The 22,243-nt window shown below is 30.4% G+C and overlaps 1 protein-coding gene across 5 annotated transcripts in view; it reads left to right on the forward strand.

The window, feature by feature from the left end:
* The first annotated feature begins 616 nt into the window (after positions 1 to 616).
* Positions 617 to 22,243, forward strand: part of LOC145260671 (uncharacterized) — a 44,717-nt gene continuing 23,090 nt past the window's right edge. For 2 of the 5 annotated variants that reach the window (XM_080119068.1, XM_080119031.1), the window contains exons 1-2: positions 617 to 773; positions 18,229 to 19,230. In XM_080119068.1, coding sequence (XP_079975194.1) covers positions 18,291 to 19,230 — 940 coding nt within the window. In that variant the 5' untranslated portion in view covers positions 617 to 773; positions 18,229 to 18,290. The other 3 variants (XM_080119038.1, XM_080119050.1, XM_080119059.1) reach the window with 3 other exon arrangements.

The following is a 22,243-nucleotide window of genomic DNA, read 5'->3' on the forward strand; positions in this document are numbered from 1 at the left end:
GTTGCTAAGCGGGTTTGCCGGGGATATATACGTCGAGGGGACACAAGTGCAACGAGTTCATCAGAGCACATTTCATTAAAATAATTGTACAAAGATAGAAATGCAACTTTGCTGCAATCGGACATTCCATCATTAAACGTTTTTCTATAAACTTATAAAGAAAACATTAACTAATTTCACAATTTAATGAAGATAACTGGCTTAGCAAGCCCCCTGGTCCACCCGTTTTACCGTAGCGTGCAAATAGATGCAGCGATGTTCCAAATAATTATCAATTGCTAAATAGAATAATTTAATTGATTGTCTAAATATAAGAATTACAAGATATAAGATCCAAAAATACTATCGGTTACTCGTTTGGTTACCTTATTTTAGGAATAACACCCTATTTAAGAGTTACAGATATTTTAAATAATATTAGGCTTTCCCTTAAACGACCTACCCTTGAACCCACTTTTCAGCATCCTTTTCGATAAAGTGAACATTGAGAATCTATATTATAAAAACATACAAAGCATTTGAATTTATTTGCGTGGCATAAAGAGAATACAAGGAATTAAGAAGAAAACGACTTTTATTTGGTTTCGTGTTTTGACGTCACTCATGGACTTCCTCGACGTTGATAATCATCTCAATTCCGGCCATTCTTTTATATCATGGACAACGTCTAGGAAATCCGTGAGTGTTGTTCAACTTTAAAAGTGATCTCGAGAGTTGTTGATAGCTTGATCAGGCACAAACAGCGAGCAGAGATCCTGTTGGAAACCGCAAATGTAAGTCGAACATTTTGATCTTTAGACAGAGAACAAAACGTCAGTTTTCTTTTTCAGTGTTTTTAAAGACAAACACATTTTAAAAAAATATTTCAGATTTGTTATTTGAAAAAAACAACAACTTTGTTTTTCAAATCGGCTAGGGATTTAACAGAAATTAGACCATTCTTGTAATGATCCGGCCCTGTTGATTTTTCATTTCGAAAGGTTATCAACGAAGTGGCGAGTACTGGAAACTGGGGAGACTTGTTGTTACTCAGATTCCAGGATCAAACCTAGTACTATCGCGTTGATAGTCGGCAGCTCTATCCATCAACTCACGGAAGCAGCATCCGCAAATAACCCCAACAAATGTCTATTTCAAACAAACATTGGTCCACCCCTTTAATAGTGCTGAAGTCGCTTGTCTTTTTATTTACAAACAAAGAGCGAGCCTCGCATTTATAGCTAATTAATAGCAGGTGAGATTATTTACCACAGTGCTCTACCCAAAGGAGGGGGGCCTTTATATATATATATATATATATATATATATATATATATATATATATATATATATATATATATGTATATGTATATGTATATATATGTATGTATATATATATGTATACACACACACACACATGCATATAGATTTTTTTTCTTTTCTAGTAAAAATTTATCAAGACTAAAGGGAAGTAACTTTGTTTATTCCATTTTTCTAATTAATAATAATTTATCTTTTTATCTGCTTGAATTTAAAATTATGTATTTATTCGTTAAGTTATTTTTGATCCCCGACAAAATGAGAAGTCAACTATGAATATCTTCGTATCCTGAGACAAATTAGATTATTAAAGCGTATTAATCATTTAAGTATATTTCGATAGTTATTATTAGATCTATATTTTACACCCGAAAAATATTTTCTGTTTTTTTTTTCTATTATATTATAAATTCCCATATACTAACATAAATAATTAATCAATTTACACTTGCTGAATCACTTGACCGTCGAAATAGTCTTACGTTTTGCAATAAGTTTATATCCTTAGTAGAAATTTGGATTATTATATTTATCTGCATTTGTTAGCAGTATGGTATCTTAATACTTTCCACCTTATCATTTCCACAAATTCTTTTAAATTTCAAATTTCCTTCCATCTCACTTTTACTGTTTTTATAATTCGCCGTCTATTAATATTTCTATGAGTATATGTTACCAGATGTCATTTATACTTTATGATGTTTAGTTAATTGTTGGTATGGTTACTTGTTACGTTTAAGTTCACATGTCATATTTCGTGTTAAAATTAATTATGTAGTTTTAATTTCTGGTATAATTTATATCAATACGAGTACCATTTCAAAATCCATCAAATATCTATTCTCTAAATCCATGACATTTATTATCAAGTTAACTTATGTTAAAGTTAATTGTGTTCTATTAAGATATGTGGTTATTATTATGAATTCATTTTGTCACGATGTTCAATAAAAATGTTCAACTTTCATAGAATTAAATGAATCTTTTATCACTTAGTCATACGAACTACTAATTACTATTTCGCGACGGAAAATGTACCTCTTAAACCTCAGTTCCCTTAAATGTTTTTTACTTAGAATCCTATATTTACCATTGCTTCAAAATTTAACGGTTAAGATATTCATCTTAATGTACGGTTATATTAAATAAATGTACCTTATTTTTCATACTTAAATCATCATTTTTCATTTTATGAAGTTGTTTATCTACCCTCATCCACAAACAGGTAAGAACTCGAAAACCATAATATGTTATCGTAGTCAGTGTCCTAATTGCACGTGATAAATAATTTCTAGTGGTTTTAATTCAATAATATTTCCATAATTATATGCTACGTTTCTACAGACGGTTATATTACCTCATATCATTAGAATATATAGTTTAGAGATCCTAATTGAAATGATAGATATAATTACCGGTTTCGTATGTTCAGAGTAGTTGGATTCATAATCTATATAGAATAAAGTTTGTTTAGATTTATAGTAAGGTTCAAATGTGGAATTATCAATATCAAATGTTACGCCAATAAAGTTGACAATTTTTTAAAAATTTATATCTGTCGTTATTTTTAAGTTATTCTCTAATATTCTGTTATTTGATTTTACAAAAATAATGCGTTATCACAATAAAAGCCACCATTTAACCGTAGATTTTTAAAAAAAAGTTTATTCAAGATGTAGAGATCCACTTCATCGGAAACTTGTATAAAAATCCGGTCCCCATTACGATGTCGGAATTAAATTTAAAAATTGAATTGACAAAGTTGCATCTCTTTAACTGTTAAACATTTTATAGAAAAAAAATATATATCCAATAATCAAATTAAATGATAAGCACGCTCAATGTAAACAAAGCGATGTTACAAAAACATTTTATATTTTAAAAATATAACAATTAATTTTATATTTAGTGTTGAGATGGACCAAAAAATTATTAAATTAATTAATTTTTACTATTAAACCAATCCTTCGTAAAAGTAAACAAAACGAAATTAAATGTACATTTTCGAATCTGATATAAAACATTTGAACGTATAAAAAGTATTTTAACGTATGAATAAATTATTAATATAACAATTAATATGAGTTAAGAATAAATTATTAACATAACAATTAATATGAGTTAAGAATAAATTATTAACATAACAATTAATATGAGTTAAGAATAAATTTTTAATATAACAATTAATATGAGTTAATAATAAATTATTAATATAACAATTAATATGAGTTAATAATAAATTATTAACATAACAATTAATATGAGTTAAGAATAAATTATTAATATAAAAATTAATATGAGTTAAGAATAAATTATTAATATAACAATTAATATGAGTTAAGAATAAATTATTAATATAACAATTAATATGAGTTAAGAATAAATTATTAACATAACAATTAATATGAGTTAAGAATAAATTATTAATATAACAATTAATATGAGTTAAGAATAAATTATTAACATAACAATTAATATGAGTTAATAATAAATTATTAATATAACAATTAATATGAGTTAATAATAAATTATTAACATAACAATTAATATGAGTTAAGAATAAATTATTAATATAAAAATTAATATGAGTTAAGAATAAATTATTAATATAACAATTAATATGAGTTAAGAATAAATTATTAATATAACAATTAATATGAGTTAAGAATAAATTATTAACATAACAATTAATATGAGTTAAGAATAAATTATTAATATAACAATTAATATGAGTTAAGAATAAATTATTAACATAACAATTAATATGAGTTAATAATAAATTATTAATATAACAATTAATATGAGTTAATAATAAATTATTAACATAACAATTAATATGAGTTAAGAATAAATTATTAATATAAAAATTAATATGAGTTAAGAATAAATTATTAATATAACAATTAATATGAGTTAAGAATAAATTATTAATATAACAATTAATATGAGTTAAGAATAAATTATTAACATAACAATTAATATGAGTTAAGAATAAATTATTAATATAACAATTAATATGAGTTAATAATAAATTATTAATATAACAATTAATATGAGTTAAGAATAAATTATTAATATAACAATTAATATGAGTTAAGAATAAATTATTAATATAACAATTAATATGAGTTAAGAATAAATTATTAATATAACAATTAATATGAGTTAAGAATAAATTATAAACATAACAATTAATATGAGTTAATAATAAATTATTAATATAACAATTAATATGAGTTAATAATAAATTATTAACATAACAATTAATATGAGTTAAGAATAAATTATTAATATAAAAATTAATATGAGTTAAGAATAAATTATTAATATAACAATTAATATGAGTTAAGAATAAATTATTAATATAACAATTAATATGAGTTAAGAATAAATTATTAACATAACAATTAATATGAGTTAAGAATACATTATTAATATAACAATTAATATGAGTTAAGAATAAATTATTGACATAACAATTAATATGAGTTAATAATAAATTATTAATATAACAATTAATATGAGTTAATAATACATTATTAATATAACAATTAATATGAGTTAAGAATAAATTATTAATATAAAAATTAATATGAGTTAAGAATAAATTATTAATATAACAATTAATATGAGTTAAGAATAAATTATTAACATAACAATTAATATGAGTTAAGAATAAATTATTAACATAACAATTAATATGAGTTAATAATAAATTATTAATATAACAATTAATATGAGTTAATAATAAATTATTAATATAACAATTAATATGAGTTAATAATAAATTATTAATATAACAATTAATATGAGTTAATAATAAATTAATAATATAACAATTAATATGAGTTAATAATAAATTATTAATATAACAATTAATATGAGTTAAGAATAAATTATTAATATAACAATTAATATGAGTTAATAATAAATTATTAATATAACAATTAATATGAGTTATGAATAAATTATTAACATAACAATTAATATGAGTTATGAATAAATTATTAATATAACAATTAATATGAGTTAATAATAAATGATTTATATAACAATTAATATGAGTTAATAATAAATTATTAATATAACAATTAATATGAGTTAAGAATAAATTATTAATATAACAATTAATATGAGTTAAGAATAAATTATTAATATAACAATTAATATGAGTTAATAATAAATTAATAATATAACAATTAATATGAGTTAATAATAAATTATTAATATAACAATTAATATGAGTTAATAATAAATGATTTATATAACAATTAATATGAGTTAATAATAAATTATTAATATAACAATTAGTATGAGTTAAGAATAAATTATTAACATAACAATTAATATGAGATATGAATAAATGATTAATATAACAATTAATATGAGTTAATAATAAATGATTAATATAACAATTAATATGAGTTAATAATAAATTATTAACATAACAATTAATATGAGTTAAGAATAAATTATTAATATAACAATTAATATGAGTTAAGAATAAAAGTGTAATGTGGTAAAATGAATAAAAAAAATAAAATATAAAATAAAAATAAGATGACATACAAAAATTAAAAACTTTAAAATATTTAAAAATAAAGTAACAATAATTAATAATCACCGAGATACGAAAATACGAGTTAATAAAAACACAGTAGGAAGGTTATCTTCATAACGAGAAGAATGTTGGCGGAGTGTGTCGGTTATTTGGACGATGTAAGTTGTTCAAATAATGTTTTTCCTATGTTTGTAAGGAATTTATCTAATAAGTCAGCCACTAAAAATGCAGCAAAGACATAATTTTGTTGACTTGTTAGTTTCAAACGAAACAATATTGTAATAATTTTCCTTTTGAAATGTAATAAATTACCAACTGATGAGACTTGATTTTAGTACTTTGAAAGCTATTATATTACGCTATGTATACTCTGAAAAATTATTAATTTTATATATGGTTGTAAAAGTTTTCTAGTTGAAAACATTATTTTGAATTTGGATATATAAATTGTTTTGGATATATAAAATTTTAAAAATCTATTACGATTGGCATATACAGATTGATTTGCGTTTCAAGTAAATGACACACGCACACACACACTATATCTTTATATATATATATATATATATATATATATATATATATATATATATATATATATATATATACGAGCAAAAGTACCCGTCGTTGACTGGGTTAAAAACAGCCTACAGAAAATGGACTCTGATTTATGAAAGTATGATAGGTTATGAAAAGGAAGGGTTGTAAAGAGATAGCTTCGAATTTGGGGGTATCAAAATCAAAGCAAAATATGATGAAAGTAAAAATAAAATAGATAAACCCCATAATTTATTATACAATACCTGTTCACACTGAAACACTTATCACAATATTTTGTGGATCTATATTAAAAAAACCTTGTTAAACTTTGTGACATATTTCCATTTTATGGAGGTCAGGCACGAACGAACACCCCATAATTTTATTATACCATATTTCTTCAAACTAAAACATAATCATCAAAGTATACTTACGCAGATAGATATGAAAAGTCTTTATTAAAGTTTGTCCCTATTTCGATTCCATGGAGGCCAGGCGCGAACGTAGACCTCACAATTTTATTATACCATCCCTATTTAAGTTAAAATATACTTATCAAAGTATTCTTATGTACATCTATATCAAAAACACTTGTAAACGTTTTTTTTTTTAATTTTAATTTTTTTATTTCCATACTTTGTGGACCAGGCGCGAACGCAAACCCCACAATTTTAATGAACCACCGTTCTGCCAGATCAAACATACCCATTCCTGTGTCTCGATACATCTTCTACCATTATATGTAATCAGTTTTTTAAAATAGTCAACCATATAGGAGCCTATTCGTGACCACACACACACACACACACACACACACACACACACACACACACACACACACACACACACACCTTCAGCTTTATATTATATATATATATATATATATGTATATATATGTGTGTATATATATATACTTCAGAATAATGTAATGCAATAGAACTACTGATATTGAAATCCAGTGATTATTCGTCTTAAAAAAATATTATTGGCTGTAATATTTTATAAAAACAATCCCAGCTAAATAAAAATTGCTCAATACACCAGGTAGAGCAAGTATATATATATATATATATATATATATATATATATATATATGTATATATATATATATCTGTGTGTGTGGGTTATTTATTTGCTTTTGTGATATGTTTTGAATGCATTCAATTATTTATACGAAAGTGCAATTTTTCCTAAATGCGAGTTAGGAATAACTTTCCTTTTAACCAATTCGGTATCCTCAAATGGGGAGCGGCATATATATAGTTTTTAACTATAATTATCCACTGAAATTCAGCCACTCTGATGAGTCGTCGACAACGAAACACGTGTCAGTTGATAATTATATTTAAAAAATCATATATATGTATTTAGCCGCACTGATAAGCTGTGCAACAGCGAAACATTACTGTATGTGGATGACTATATATATATATATATATATATATATATATATATATATATATATATCTGTTATATGATACATTAATTTGAAAATAAACTCCATTTTTTATGTTTTAATTTGCAAGCAAATATTGCATCTTTTCTCCTTGACCTCTGCATGACTGCTGAGCAATACGCTCATATAACTGTTCCTTATATCATAGATAAATAATTATATTGAAACGTAGCCATAGCGGCCTAATCTGATGTCACAGTGACGTCAGTACTTTGATGCCGGTGTTAATCTGAAAAAGTACCTTGTTATGTTATTAGCTTCCCGGAAAATACGGGGTAGTCTTGCTGATAGTTGATTATGATGATTATTGTAGTTTAGATAGAAAAATGCTATTGATTTGAAAAGTTATGTTTGAGAAGCATAAAAATATTTTCATTAAATAGTTTGCAAAAATGTAACTTGATGGATGAACTGTCATTCTGAAAATTTTATATTTTCACTAAGAATGTTAGAAGATTAACAAAAGTACGTGACTAAACCCGGCAAGGATCTTTAGACTACGTGTAGTGATGACATAATGTATTTTAGAGTTACACGTAGGAAGTTAGTATAGTCAGTCTATAACTGGAAGTTGTGGAGTAGAGACAGACGATGAGAGGTATGGGAGCACTCGACTGGATAAATGAACATATGTAGCTGTGGTGAACGGAATGGCCTGTCACCTCAGAACCAACAACTCGCAATCAGAATAAATGTAATCAGTAGCACGTTGAAACAGATGAAAACGGTTGTGATTAAAAGTATCTCGTTCTTTGTCCAACATAAATGTAAAATGATATTTATCCGTCCTTCTGTCTATAAACCGTTTAGTACGGCGATACGTCATGTCAAGATACCCATATATACACAGTAACAAGAGAAACATCTATACAATAGATAATATCGTATTAGAAGACGTCACACACAATCACTAGACACGCAATACATGAACATAAACAGACGACTCGTTAACAAACAAAAAAAAAACATCTCATTATCTACAATTCATATATATACACTCGTTATAGAGTCCAGTATGCAACGTGTTCAATTTGGTGCACGTTCACCACAGGCTCTCGGTATGAGGGCTCTAATGGAATCTCAGTACTACGGACAAAAGGAAAAACACAACATGGAAGAAAAATAAATGGTGCAGAAAATAACAGACTGTAGTTTGGAGATTAAAAGGAGGTGTAAGAAAAAAGAAACGCGCACAACGTAGACAATACAAGATACACATCAGAAAAAATTTAGAAAAAATAGAAAAAAAAGAAATGATATTGTTTTTTTTTAATTCAATTTTCACCCCAAACAAGGCACAGTGCCACTTTGAAGCAGGGCACTACTATCAGGGACTTAATTAGCGGAGTCATTATGAAGGGAGATGAGTAGAAAGATGTTTGTTGACATTACACTTGAACTTCTGCATATCAGTGCAGTTGGAAAAGCAGAATCCCGGAAGGGAGTTCCAAACACCCGCAGTTCTGGGGAAGAAACTATTGGAGTAAAAGGCTTTCTTGCACATAGTAATCTCTACTGTAAAGGGATGAGACTTAGTAGCTTGTCGGGTTTGTCGTGGGTAGTTACGTCGGGGAGGTACAAGTGTTTGCACTTCGTCAGAGCATTCACCATTAAAGTATTTGTAGAACAGGCAGAGGGATGTCGATGGGACAAAGACTGAAGCCTAGATGACAGTTCAGGACTTATCAGGTTGGCGACTCTCTTTTGAACCCTGTCCAGGAGCGAGAGACAAGAAGCAGATGCACCAGCCCAGATGTGACAACAGTACTCCATACATGGGCGAATGGTGGCCTTATATAGGTATAGGATAGTGTCAGGCGTAAGTAGTTTTCTAGCACGGTAGAGGGAGCCAACCTTCCTTGAAGCAGTCTTGGCAATGCTCTCAATGTATCTATTCTAGTTCATATTCCCTGTAAACGTTAGACCGTGGAGTTTAAAAGAAGTACTTTCAGGCAATGTGTTCTTGGCCATTGCTATTGGTGGTAGAGAAGGTTTCTTGTAGTTATTGAAGGAAACAAGCTTAGTCTTAGCAGCATTGAATGTGACCAACCATTTTTGTCCCCATTCCACTACAGATTGGAGGTCATCCTCTAGTGTTTCTGCCATTTCCTTGGATATGTGTTCATTTGTTTTCCCCACATATCTGTTATAGAGAGGGGTATCATCGGCAAATATACCCATCTCCGAAATAATTTTATCAGGGAGGTCGTTTATGAATATCCGGAATAATAGAGGTCCAAGGATAGACCCCTGAGGTACTCCCACATTTATGTCATATTGTTTAGATGTACGACCGTCGAGGACAACTTTGATTTTTCTATTACTTAAGAAGGATTTAATTACATTATGAATTCTTCCAGTGATTCCATATGATCTAATTTTCCTTAGAAGACCATACCCTGTCAAAAGCCTTAGACATATCAAGGGCCACCGCTGTACCCTCCCCTGTTTTGTCCAATGAACGGTATATACGTTCAGAAACTACAGTTAAGATATCTGCTGTTGACCGGGCTTGCCTGAATCCATATTGTTTGTCAGTCAGGAGTTTAGCAGCTGTTAGGTGCTGGACTAGGGCTTGATTAACTAAGGACTCAAATATTTTGGCGAAAAGCGGGAGGAGGCTAATGGGGCGATAATTTAGTGGGTCAGTTCTTTCACCAGAATTCTTGAAGACTGGTACCACAGAGGCGGTTTTCCAGCAGTCGCGAAAGCAAGATTCGTTAAGGCATTTATTGTAAAGTTTGGAGAGAACTGGAGCAACCTCGGCAGAGCATTTTTTTAATAGCACAGCCGGGATGAGATCTGGTCCACATGGTTTTTAGGCGTATAGGTTTTTTATAATAGCATGTACCCGAGAAGGGGTGATTTTCAAATCGTCTAATGTGGCGTCTGTTCGCAGAGGAAAATCAGGGAGTGAGTGGTGTACCGAGTTCAGTGTGGAGTTTGAGGCAAACTTACTGGCAAGCAGATTAGCCTTGTCAGTTGCCGTGTAAGCAACCTGACGATTGTTTGATAGTGTGTGAATAGTTGATTGTCCATTATTTACTTCGCTGTTGTAGATTTTCCAAAAATCCCGGGTTCCTAATTTCTGTGCTTCGATGCGTTTTCTGGTGGTTTCAGAGTAATCTGCCTTAGCTGTCTGTATCACTCTCTTACAATTATTTCTAGCTTCTATAAACTTCTGTTTATTTGAGCTGGACTTATGTCGGTTGAATCTGCGGAACGCATGCTGCCTTTGACAAATGGCAGCTGCACAAGCAGAAGTAAACCATAGGGAGCGTGGGGCTTGCTATAGAATTTCCGTGCGGGAACATGTGCTTCAATTGCAGTTTTGAACCATTCAGTGGTCTCATTTGCATACTGTTCCGCTGGAAGAGTAAAAATATTTTGCCATGGGGGATCTCTGATGAGCTCCCTGATGGCTTCCCAATCAGCCCTTTTGTAATACCTCGTTGTTTTGAGTAGTGGGTCTTCAGTTTTATGGCGAGAATTTAGGCTGATTTCTACCATTATCACAGCGTGATCAGCATTCCCGAGTGGGCTGTGGACATTTGTTGTACAGTCATCGGAAACCGTTGTCAGAAAGAGATCTAGAAGTGAGGCATGTTGATCTTGCTGGTCTGGAAAACGTGTCGGAAATGTAACCAACTGAGATAGGGAATGGGATATAGAAAAGCTATGTGTTGTGCTACCAGCTACGTCTGTGTGATTAGAGAATCCTAGCCAGTTACTGTGGGGGACATTGAAGTCACCATTGTAAAAGAAAGTAGATAACAAATGGTTATTTACTAAGAAAAATAAGAGCAAAATGAAAAAAGGAAAGAATAAAAGGAACACTAACACACACTATAGAAAAGAAAGAAAAGAAACTGTTTACCGACACACACCTTAAAAAAAGAAGAATCCAAGATAAAAAAACAAACAAAGCAAATAGAGGATCGTTTAATTACGTAATAAAGAAAACATAGGGAGCAATGTGCTACCAATTTGTCTGTATGTTAAAGCATTCAAAAATATATCATGTAAGTGAAGAGAGAGAGAGAAGAGAAGAGAAGAGAAGAGAAGAGAGAGAGAGAGAGAGAGAGAGAGAGAAAATGCTAAGGTTTATGCACAAACATTTATTTGGAATTGTTTCTATGTTTTGTTTTCTCTAGAGAAAAAACTTTTATACAAATATCCTGAAAATCCGAAAAACGTTTTCCGAAAATTTTAGTTTTGGAAGATAAAATGACCCCCAGACTATTGTGGAATGGGGCCATAAATGGATGGTAACATTTAATGCTAGTAATACTAAGCTGCTCTCCTTTAACAATTACAAGATACGTCTCCAACCACCATGACAAATAAAACTACCTGAGAATTCTTCCTCGGCTTAACATTCACGGGCAATATTAACTGGAAAAAATACATTGCGAAGGCAAAGAAGGTTCCCTCTACCATGCTAGAAGACTACCCACATCTGAAATTATCCTATACATTTACAAAGCCACCATTCACCCCATGTATGAAGTATTCTTGCCGCATCTGGGTTGGTGCATCTACCACTATCCTCTTCCTCTTGGATAGGGCCCACAAACAGTCTTAAATCTAATAGGTCCCACTTTGTCAACTAAGCTCCAACTTCTGTCCCACCGCCGCAATATTGCATCTCTGCGCCTGTTTTACGATATTTTAATGGAATTTACTCTGATGAACTCGTTGCACTTGTGCCCCCCCCCAACGTACATATCTCCAACAAACATGCTTAGCATCAAATCACACCTCTTTACGGTTACGTTCCCTAAATGCCAGAAAGCTTTCTTCACTCGAACAGCTAGACTTTGAAATTCTCTTTCTGCTACCTGCTTTTCTGGCTATACTGATATGCAGAAGTTTAAGTGCAGCATAAACCAACATCTTGTTAATCTTTCCTAGCTATAGTCCTTATCAGTAGCCCGTTACGTCCAAGTTGTGGCGATATGCCTTGTTAAGGGTGGACGTGAGTAAGAAAAAAATAACTGAAAGTTGCATTTAGAGAGCAAGAGAGAGAGAGAGAGTGAGAGAGAGAGAGAGAAAGAGAGAGAGAAACACCAAAAGAGAAAGCATTTAAATAAAAACAGACTCATTTTTGTTGATTTTATCGATAATATTGAACAGAAATGACTTAGAGTATTTCACAGTTCTTATACACGACTCGCCACTGATGATGATGATGATGATGATGATGATGATGATGATGATGCTGATGATGATGATCTAGGTCTTTTCTTTTTTAATAAAAAAATCATAGAACATGAGAGTTTAGTGTACAAATTCAGTTCCGATTCTAAGATTCAGTTTACCCTTAACAAAAAATATTTCGTATATAGAAAATGTATGTAAACCTATTAACTCATAACTTTATTATATATTAGCAGGTCATCTAGCGTTGCCCGATCGTCAAATACGCATAAATATTTTGATTAATGCAGAATTCTTATTTATCATAAACAGAAATATCATGGATCTTAAACGTAGCGTTAAATTCCTTTAAAAAATTAAGTAAAAAAAGCGAAAAAAAAAAAGACGTGCATGCTAGTATATTTTTTTCTAAACAGAACAACTCTTGTAAGTAAAAAAAAAATACTCAAGCTGAGATCAACACCTAAAGACAGTGAGTCAAGTAAGATAACCATCAGGCCAACTTCACAGGGTCTTTTAAAAGTGTTTTCAAACCTACTTATTATTAACGTAAGTAATCTGTCACGTGAACGATTCATGCATGCGCATTCCCGAAACAGTTATCAAACAGATAAAAATCTGATGAGGACCACATAGCAATTTTTCAATTTTGACGCCCTTTTCTTCGGATGAAAACCGATTAAAAATGTTCCACATGTCTGAATATCCTATATACCAAATTTCAAGTCTGTGGATCAAAACTTTGTTAAATATATCAGTTGAGAAGTGTTTTCACGCACATTCACTTTGTTTTTCTCTTTCTCACATGTCTTAATCGATATGAACATATGTTTTTGTATTTTATGACGAACCAACATAAAGTGCCGTTTTATTAAATGTCATAACCAGCAGGTTCTTAGCTCGACTATACTAATAATTTACGAATATCTTTCTTTTCTTCTTAGGGGAAGAATAGCATTCTTTGAAAATTGTTTTTAGAGCATTCTGTCGAACAATAAATTTCCTTGTCTGTATTTTTGAGATGAGGTGTTTTCATTGATTGAGATTGTCGGACTGACTTCCTCATCTTGGTTGTTATTGTCACAACGTTTCGGCCGTTTTGCCCTCCGGCCTTCATCAGGTGTTTTGTATCGAACTGGGGAACCGTTTGTTAGGAGTCTCGAACCCAACCCTTTATTATTATTACGGGGGTACCGTGTTCGGACTCCAGCTAGGACATATGGCCGAGTGATCCTAGACGTATCAAAGTTTACAGTTACCCAAAGGTGCTGAGTTCAATCCTGAACGAAGGCAGTGAAAAGTAACTTTCAAAACAGAGAATCCCAGAGCCTAGCTGGAGTCCGAACACGGTACCCCCGTAATCTTGGTTGTTATTGTCACAATACTAACAAACACAATAATAAAACGCCATGGAGACATGTTTGAAATTTTCGTCCTCTTCAAAAGTCAGCAAAGTGCAAAAACATCGCAGCTTCGAATAGCCTCATTTGTGTGCTTACGTTTAAAAACACAAGACAAAAATTAAAAAGAAAAACAACAAAAAGGAAAAACCAAAAAAAAACAAAAACCAATACGTGGAGATCTCTTCGAAATTTTCAATATGCATTAAACGCAATAAAGTAGATCTCTTCGTTGCTCTGAACAGCAGAGAGTAATTTGTTTTGTGACGTTTAAAACAGCAAACAAAACGAAATAAAAACGATAACACCAAAGAGGTGAAGACGTGTTTAAAAAATTTGCCCTGTTAAAATGCAATGAACGGAATCGTTTCGTGGCTTCTCACGGCCCGAATTCACGTTTGATATAAAAAAAATAAATCAAACAGTGTCAACGATATGGGAATCTGTTTTAAAATTTCGCTGTTTATTAAAGACAAGAAAGTGTATTCTTTTCGTGGTTCTGAACGGCCAAATGTCGTTGGTTTCGTGACGTAAAAAGAAATACGAACAACATGGAAACGCGTTTGAACATTTCGCTCTACTTTAAAGAGAAAGAAGCGAATCTATTTGTGGTCTGTTGGTTTCGTAACATTAAAAATTAAACTAAAAAAAATCAACACTAACCACAAAGTCAAAACGTGTTTGATATAATTTTCATTTTAGTTTAAAAACAAGAAAGTGGATCTATTCGAGGCTCTGAACGGCCGATTTTTAACATTAAAAAACTACAAACAATCGACGTAGAGAGTGTTTGGACATTTCTCTCTTTTTAAAGGCAAGAAAGCAGTTTTCTTTTCTGTCTCTGAAGAGTTGAAACTCATTGATTTCGCGACGTTAAAAAATCAGAATAACCCAAATAGTCAATGCTTATCTAAAAAAATTCAGACACATAAATTAATTGTTATATTTATAATCTTAAGTTATATAAGATATAGTAAACCATTTAAAAGTTCATTTTCCTGATCTATTCCTAACAAAGAATTGGTATTTTTCTGACTGAAAAAATCTCCCGTGATCTCTAAATGAAAAGCAACCGACTTAGAGGTTACGTATTACAATTACAACTCTTCTAGTGAAAGATATTGGACTCTCAGGATTGGAGCTTCTGGCCTCAGTGAGTAAGTGAGCATTATGGCGCACAAAATCCTTGAATGTCTTATCATAAATCGATAGAAGCTAAAACAAAATATCCGCGAAACAAAGATGGTCACAAAATTCGTAGTAATTTGACACCATTGTTTATAATACTTGTATACTGAAAGTGGTAGTCTTCTGCTAATAAAACTGAAGTTTAGTCTAAACCTTCTGTCCGAATTGAATGAGAAACCATCTTGGTGCATGAACTTTGTGAATGCTTCACCGTCAAATGATGAATGACCCAAAACAAGAAAGCAAGAAAGCATTTAAATGTATTTCTAGTAAATAGTTATTTCTCCCAAGTTATTTACGAATTCCATGGATCATGTTTAACTCAAGATGTGTGAGTTCTTAAGTCTTATGAAAATAGATATGCAAATATGCCTCCGAGTATTTTTTGCTAGTGTATTATTTGGATTAGCCAGACTACTGTTCTCATCTTGACGGTTATTTATTTTTTTTTATTTTTTACAAAGGCATCACCACATTATCAAGGCCCAGAGGCCACTCAAGGATAAGGGTTAAAGAGTGTACAGTAGAAATTGGTCAATATAGTAATCATTAGTAATGAAAATTTGGTAAATTTAATAACTTATATGGAACGGCTCATCAAGAACTTATTTACTTTAGACTTGAACACAACCATATTGTAGTCAGCCGGAAAGCAGGAAAACGGAAGACAATTCCACAGGCGTGCAGTTCTAAGAAAGAAGCTTTGTTCATGGAATCTACGTTTAGGTTTAGGCACAGATAAAGAGTGGGGGAAATTATTGATAGTGTTTACAGCTAGACGAGTGTTTCTTGTGAAAGTTTGGCGAGGGGGGACCATAGATTGAAGCTCAGTTGAACACTTTCCATGAAAATAACGATACATCAGAGACAAACTCGCAACATCTCTTCTGTGAGATAGAGGTTGCAAGGAGGAGAAAAGGACATCTCCTACGAGGCTACGAAGTCTATTTTGAACTCTATCAAGGCAGGACAAGTCCTTTCTAGCAGCTCCTGCCTAGATGTGGCAACAGTATTCCATCCTTGGACGTACCTGGCTCTTATATAGATAGAGAATAGCATCAGCAGTGAGATATCTACTGGATCGATAGAAAGATCCCACCATTTTTCCAGCGGCCTTGGCAACAGATTTGATATACGTGTTCCATTTAAGATCAGGAGTAATGGTCAAGCCCAGAAGCTTGTCAAAACTTGAGGCCTCCTGAAGACGAGAGCCATTCATTTCAATTGATGTCAGATGTGGATCAGAATGTTGATGATGTAAAGAGAGAAGCTTGGTTTTAGATGCATTAAAAGTAACCAGCCACTCCTTTCCCCATTGTACTACGTGCTCAAGATCAGAGGAGAGAGAATTGGAGAAAACTTGGTCGTTTACTGTCTTAGATGTGGTACCATAAATGGTAGTGTCGTCAGCATAAATGTCTACAAATGATGTAAGGATATGATTTGGAAGATCATTAATGTAGATCAGGAAAAGAGTTGGGCCCAGGATGGATCCCTGAGGGACACCGGCATTAATACTGTGAGCTTCTGATTTTTGCCCCTCAACTACTACTCTTATGAACCTATCAGAAAGAAATGATTTAATAATTGAGAAGACTTTTCCAGCTATACCATAGCTAGCGATCTTATGAAGTAAACCTATATGCCATACCCTATCAAAGGCTTTAGATATGTCAAGAGCAATTGCCCTAGAAAGATTGCCACCGTCGAGAGATTTGCTAATCCTATGCGATATAACTGTAAGGACATCTGCTGTAGATCTAGCAGAACGGAAACCATATTGAGTGTCACTAAGAAGGTTATTTTTGTTGAGATGTTTGATTACTTCTGTATTTAACACAGATTCTAGCAACTTACTCATGACGCACAGGAGACTTATTGGCCTGTACTGAGAGGGGGATGAGCGATCACCTGAATTCTTAAATACAGGGCATACTGATGAGATTTTCCAGGGAGATGGGAAACTATTCTCCTTAAGACAACGTTTAAACAGTTTTGTAAGTATGGGCGCTCCTTTCAGTCTATGTAATCTACGATCTTTTCCAAGTGTATTTTGTCGATCTTTGGAAGCTTTTTGTCGAACACAGAAATCGAAACGGAATTTAAAACGGATCTTTTTACTATCCAGATTTTCAGTTTTGCAGAAAAAGAGTTCGAAAAGGTACAGCTGAAGATGAAGATGACATCGGCTGAAACGTTGTGTAAATAACACTCAAAATAAGAATAGTAGCTCGAATAATTCAAATAATACATAATTTCAATTATTTATTAATTATAAAATGGGATTTCGAATTATCCACACTTTAATTGCTTTTAGTTTGGCATCATTACCTTTAATATTTCTGTATTAAAGGGTGATAGTTTTCTGCTTACATAATAATGTTTAATCTTAACGTGTTGATCGCAATAAGTGATTGAGTATCATGGCGAAGGACTCCATGAATTCTTCACCATCCATTGATGCATGACTTAAGACAATAAAGCAAGGAATTATTTAAATCTATTTTCACGTGAAAATCTATTCTAATAAATGGTTCTTTCTTCCAAGTTATTTATACTTTAATCTTTGTAAATCCAACCATCTTTTCGAATTTTCTTTAATGACTTCTTCATCTTCATTTCAGATAAACGGATTCTCTATTGATAAATAAAACAAATATACTTGAAAAATACAAATTTTTGAAAAATGTTTCTAAATAAAACAATTATTAATGAAAGTTGTAACACCTCATCGACCGATGCGTTTGGAACCAAATTCGAACAAACCAGCGTGATTCTGTGGTCAATAATAAGCCCGATACTTCTTTTAATCGGTCTTTTTGGTAACAGTATTTCCTTTCTTGTTCTTTCTAAATTATTTCGACAACAAAGGTCACCGTTCCATTTATTTCTTGCTGTTCTATCCCTCAACGACCTGGTTGTCCTGTACTCAGGTTTACTACATTATTGGATTTTGAACCTTTTCGGTGTAAACCTGCGCGATCAGAGTAACGGCAGTTGCAAAATACTACTCTATCTTATTTACACAACAATGCAATATTCAGCTTGGATTCTTGTCTCTGTCACTTTACAACGGTGTTTAATTGTGGCGAGACCCACGAAGTTCAAAGAGATGTTCACCCCGAAAGTAGCTGTCATTCAACTTGTTATCATCTTCTTCATATTGTCAGCCGTAAACTTCCATTTTTTCTTCACGAACGGGATCAAAAATGGCAGTTGTAACTCGTTAACTGAAGCGATTTACCGATTTGAAGAATTCGTGTTCGTCTATGTTGACTTCTTCATACTTTGCATCATTCCATTCATCATTATGCTCTTCACTAACATTTACTTCATGATAATGGTGAAGAAGTACAGCGTAGCGGCTAATGTCACCAATAATATCATTGATCAAAAGATCCAAAACTCCATTCGAATTATCATGAGGCTCACGTGGCTTTTCTTGGCCACCACGTTGCCCATCAGCCTTGTGCTCATCATCGACTCTTATTACAAAACCACCGATAACAACATCATGGGCATTGCACGGACTCTGTCCTCTTTAATTCAATATGCTGGATTCGCATTCAACATTGTCCTCTACGTTTCTGTCGATCGAAAGTTCATTTCCGTGCTTCAAACAAAAGGTAAGCTTAATTTTCGATTTTCACCTCGAAATTAAACAAATGCAAGCCTTGCACAACATTCGTATTATTGCGATTTTTAGAAGATTTTATATTCAATTTAAAGAATATCTGTGACAGGACGGGAAAAATGCACACGCCGAGTAAAACATTTTGGCACAACGTTTATAACACATTAGAAAGATTAAAATGAAGATGTTGTAGTAGTAAAAACAAATATCCATCAGTGACAGATAAAAATATGTGGACAAGCTCACTTTTTAAATCACTAGAGGTTTAGCAAGCGGACTAGCCAACGCTTGGGGATGGTATGTGGACTAACCTACTTTTCAAAGACCTAGGATTTTTACATGTAGACTATCAAAGCACTACAATATTTTATGTAGACTAGCCTATTTTTTTAAGCATTAGGAGTTTTGTATGGAGACTATCCAATTTTTCAAAGCACAAGGGGTTTTGTATGCAGATTAACCAACTTTCCAAAGCACTAGAATGTTTTATGTAGACTAGTCGACTATTCAAAACATTAGAAGTTTTGTATGCAAACTAGCTCACATTTTAAAGCACTAGGGGTTTTGTATGTAGACTAATCAACTTTTCAAATCATCATTTTAGTAAAGAGCTCGGTTACAAAATGTAACCAATGTGAATTATTTTTAACGTAATTTGATAAAAGTCCAACAAATTGCCAATTGCATATTTATTAGTGCAGAAGGCACATCTGATTGAATTAAAATAAAATTGTATTTATTTAAATGTTTATATTTACCTTTTTAAAGTTTAATATTAATTAATATTTTTCAGTAAAATAATTTATCGGTTGAGCATTTTGTTGAACGTTTTTCTGTTAAGGCAGAAATCTTTTTCCAAGTAACTACCTAACTTTTTAAAATTATATTTATCAGAAACATTAGATACATCGAACACAATAACATTATATTTAGCAAAAACATTAACAACATCGAAAACAATAACATTATATTTAAACATTAACAACAACAAAAACAATAACATTATATTTAACATCAACATTAACAACAACAAAAACAATAACATTATATTTATCAAAAACATTAACAACAACAAAAAACAATAACATTATATTTACCATCAACATTAACAGCAACAAAAACAATAACATTATATTTATCAGCAACGTTAACAACAACAAAAACAATAACATTATATTTACCATCAACATTAACAACAACAAAAACAATAACATTATATTTATCAAAAACATTAACAACAACAAAAAACAATAACATTATATTTACCATCAACATTAACAGCAACAAAAACAATAACATTATATTTATCAGCAACGTTAACAACAACAAAAACAATAACATTATATTTACCATCAACATTAACAACAACAAAAACAATAACATTATATTTATCAAAAACATTAACAACAACAAAAACAATAACATTATATTTACCAATAACATTAACAACAACAAAAACAATAACATTATATTTATCAAAAACATTAACAACAACAAAAACAATAACATTATATTTACCATCAACATTAACAGCAACAAAAACAATAACATTATATTTATCAGCAACGTTAACAACAACAAAAACAATAACATTATATTTACCATCAACATTAACAACAACAAAAACAATAACATTATATTTATCAAAAACATTAACAACAACAAAAACAATAACATTATATTTATCAAAAACATTAACAACAACAAAAACAATAACATTATATTTACCATCAACATTAACAGCAACAAAAACAATAACATTATATTTATCAGCAACGTTAACAACAACAAAAACAATAACATTATATTTACCATCAACATTAACAACAACAAAAACAATAACATTATATTTATCAAAAACATTAACAACAACAAAACACAATAACATTATATTTACCATCAACATTAACAGCAACAAAAACAATAACATTATATTTACCATCAACATTAACAACAACAAAAACAATAACATTATATTTATCAAAAACATTAACAACAAAAAAAAAAACAATAACATTATATTTACCATCAACATTAACAGCAACAAAAACAATAACATTATATTTATCAGCAACGTTAACAACAACAAAAACAATAACATTATATTTATCAAAAACATTAACAACAACAAAAACAATAACATTATATTTACCATCAACATTAACAACAACAAAAACAATAACATTATATTTACCATCAACATTAACAACAACAAAAACAATAACATTACATTTACCATCAACATTAACAACAACAAAAACAATAACATTATATTTACCATCAACATTAACAACAACAAAAACAATAACATTATATTTATCAGCAACATTAACAACAACAAAAACAATAACATTACATTTACCATCAACATTAACAACAACAAAAACAATAACATTATATTTACCATCAACATTAACAACAACAAAAACAATAACATTATATTTATCAAAAACATTAACAACAACAAAAACAATAACATTATATTTACCATCAACATTAACAACAACAAAAACAATAACATTATATTTATCAAAAACATTAACAACAACAAAAACAATAACATTATATTTATCAGCAACATTAACAACAACAAAAACAATAACATTATATTTATCAGCAACGTTAACAACAACAAAAACAATAACATTATATTTATCAAAAACATTAACAACAACAAAAACAATAACATTATATTTACCATCAACATTAACAACAACAAAAACAATAACATTATATTTACCATCAACATTAACAACAACAAAAACAATAACATTATATTTATCAAAAACATTAACAACAACAAAAACAATAACATTACATTTACCATCAACATTAACAACAACAAAAACAATAACATTATATTTATCAAAAACATTAACAACAACAAAAACAATAACATTACATTTACCATCAACATTAACAACAACAAAAACAATAACATTATATTTATCAAAAACATTAACAACAACAAAAACAATAACATTATATTTATCAGCAACGTTAAC

The sequence above is a fragment of the Euprymna scolopes genome, chromosome 3 (assembly GCF_053919585.1).
Source record: "Euprymna scolopes isolate OS-2025 chromosome 3, ASM5391958v1, whole genome shotgun sequence".
NCBI lineage: Eukaryota > Metazoa > Mollusca > Cephalopoda > Sepiida > Sepiolidae > Euprymna > Euprymna scolopes.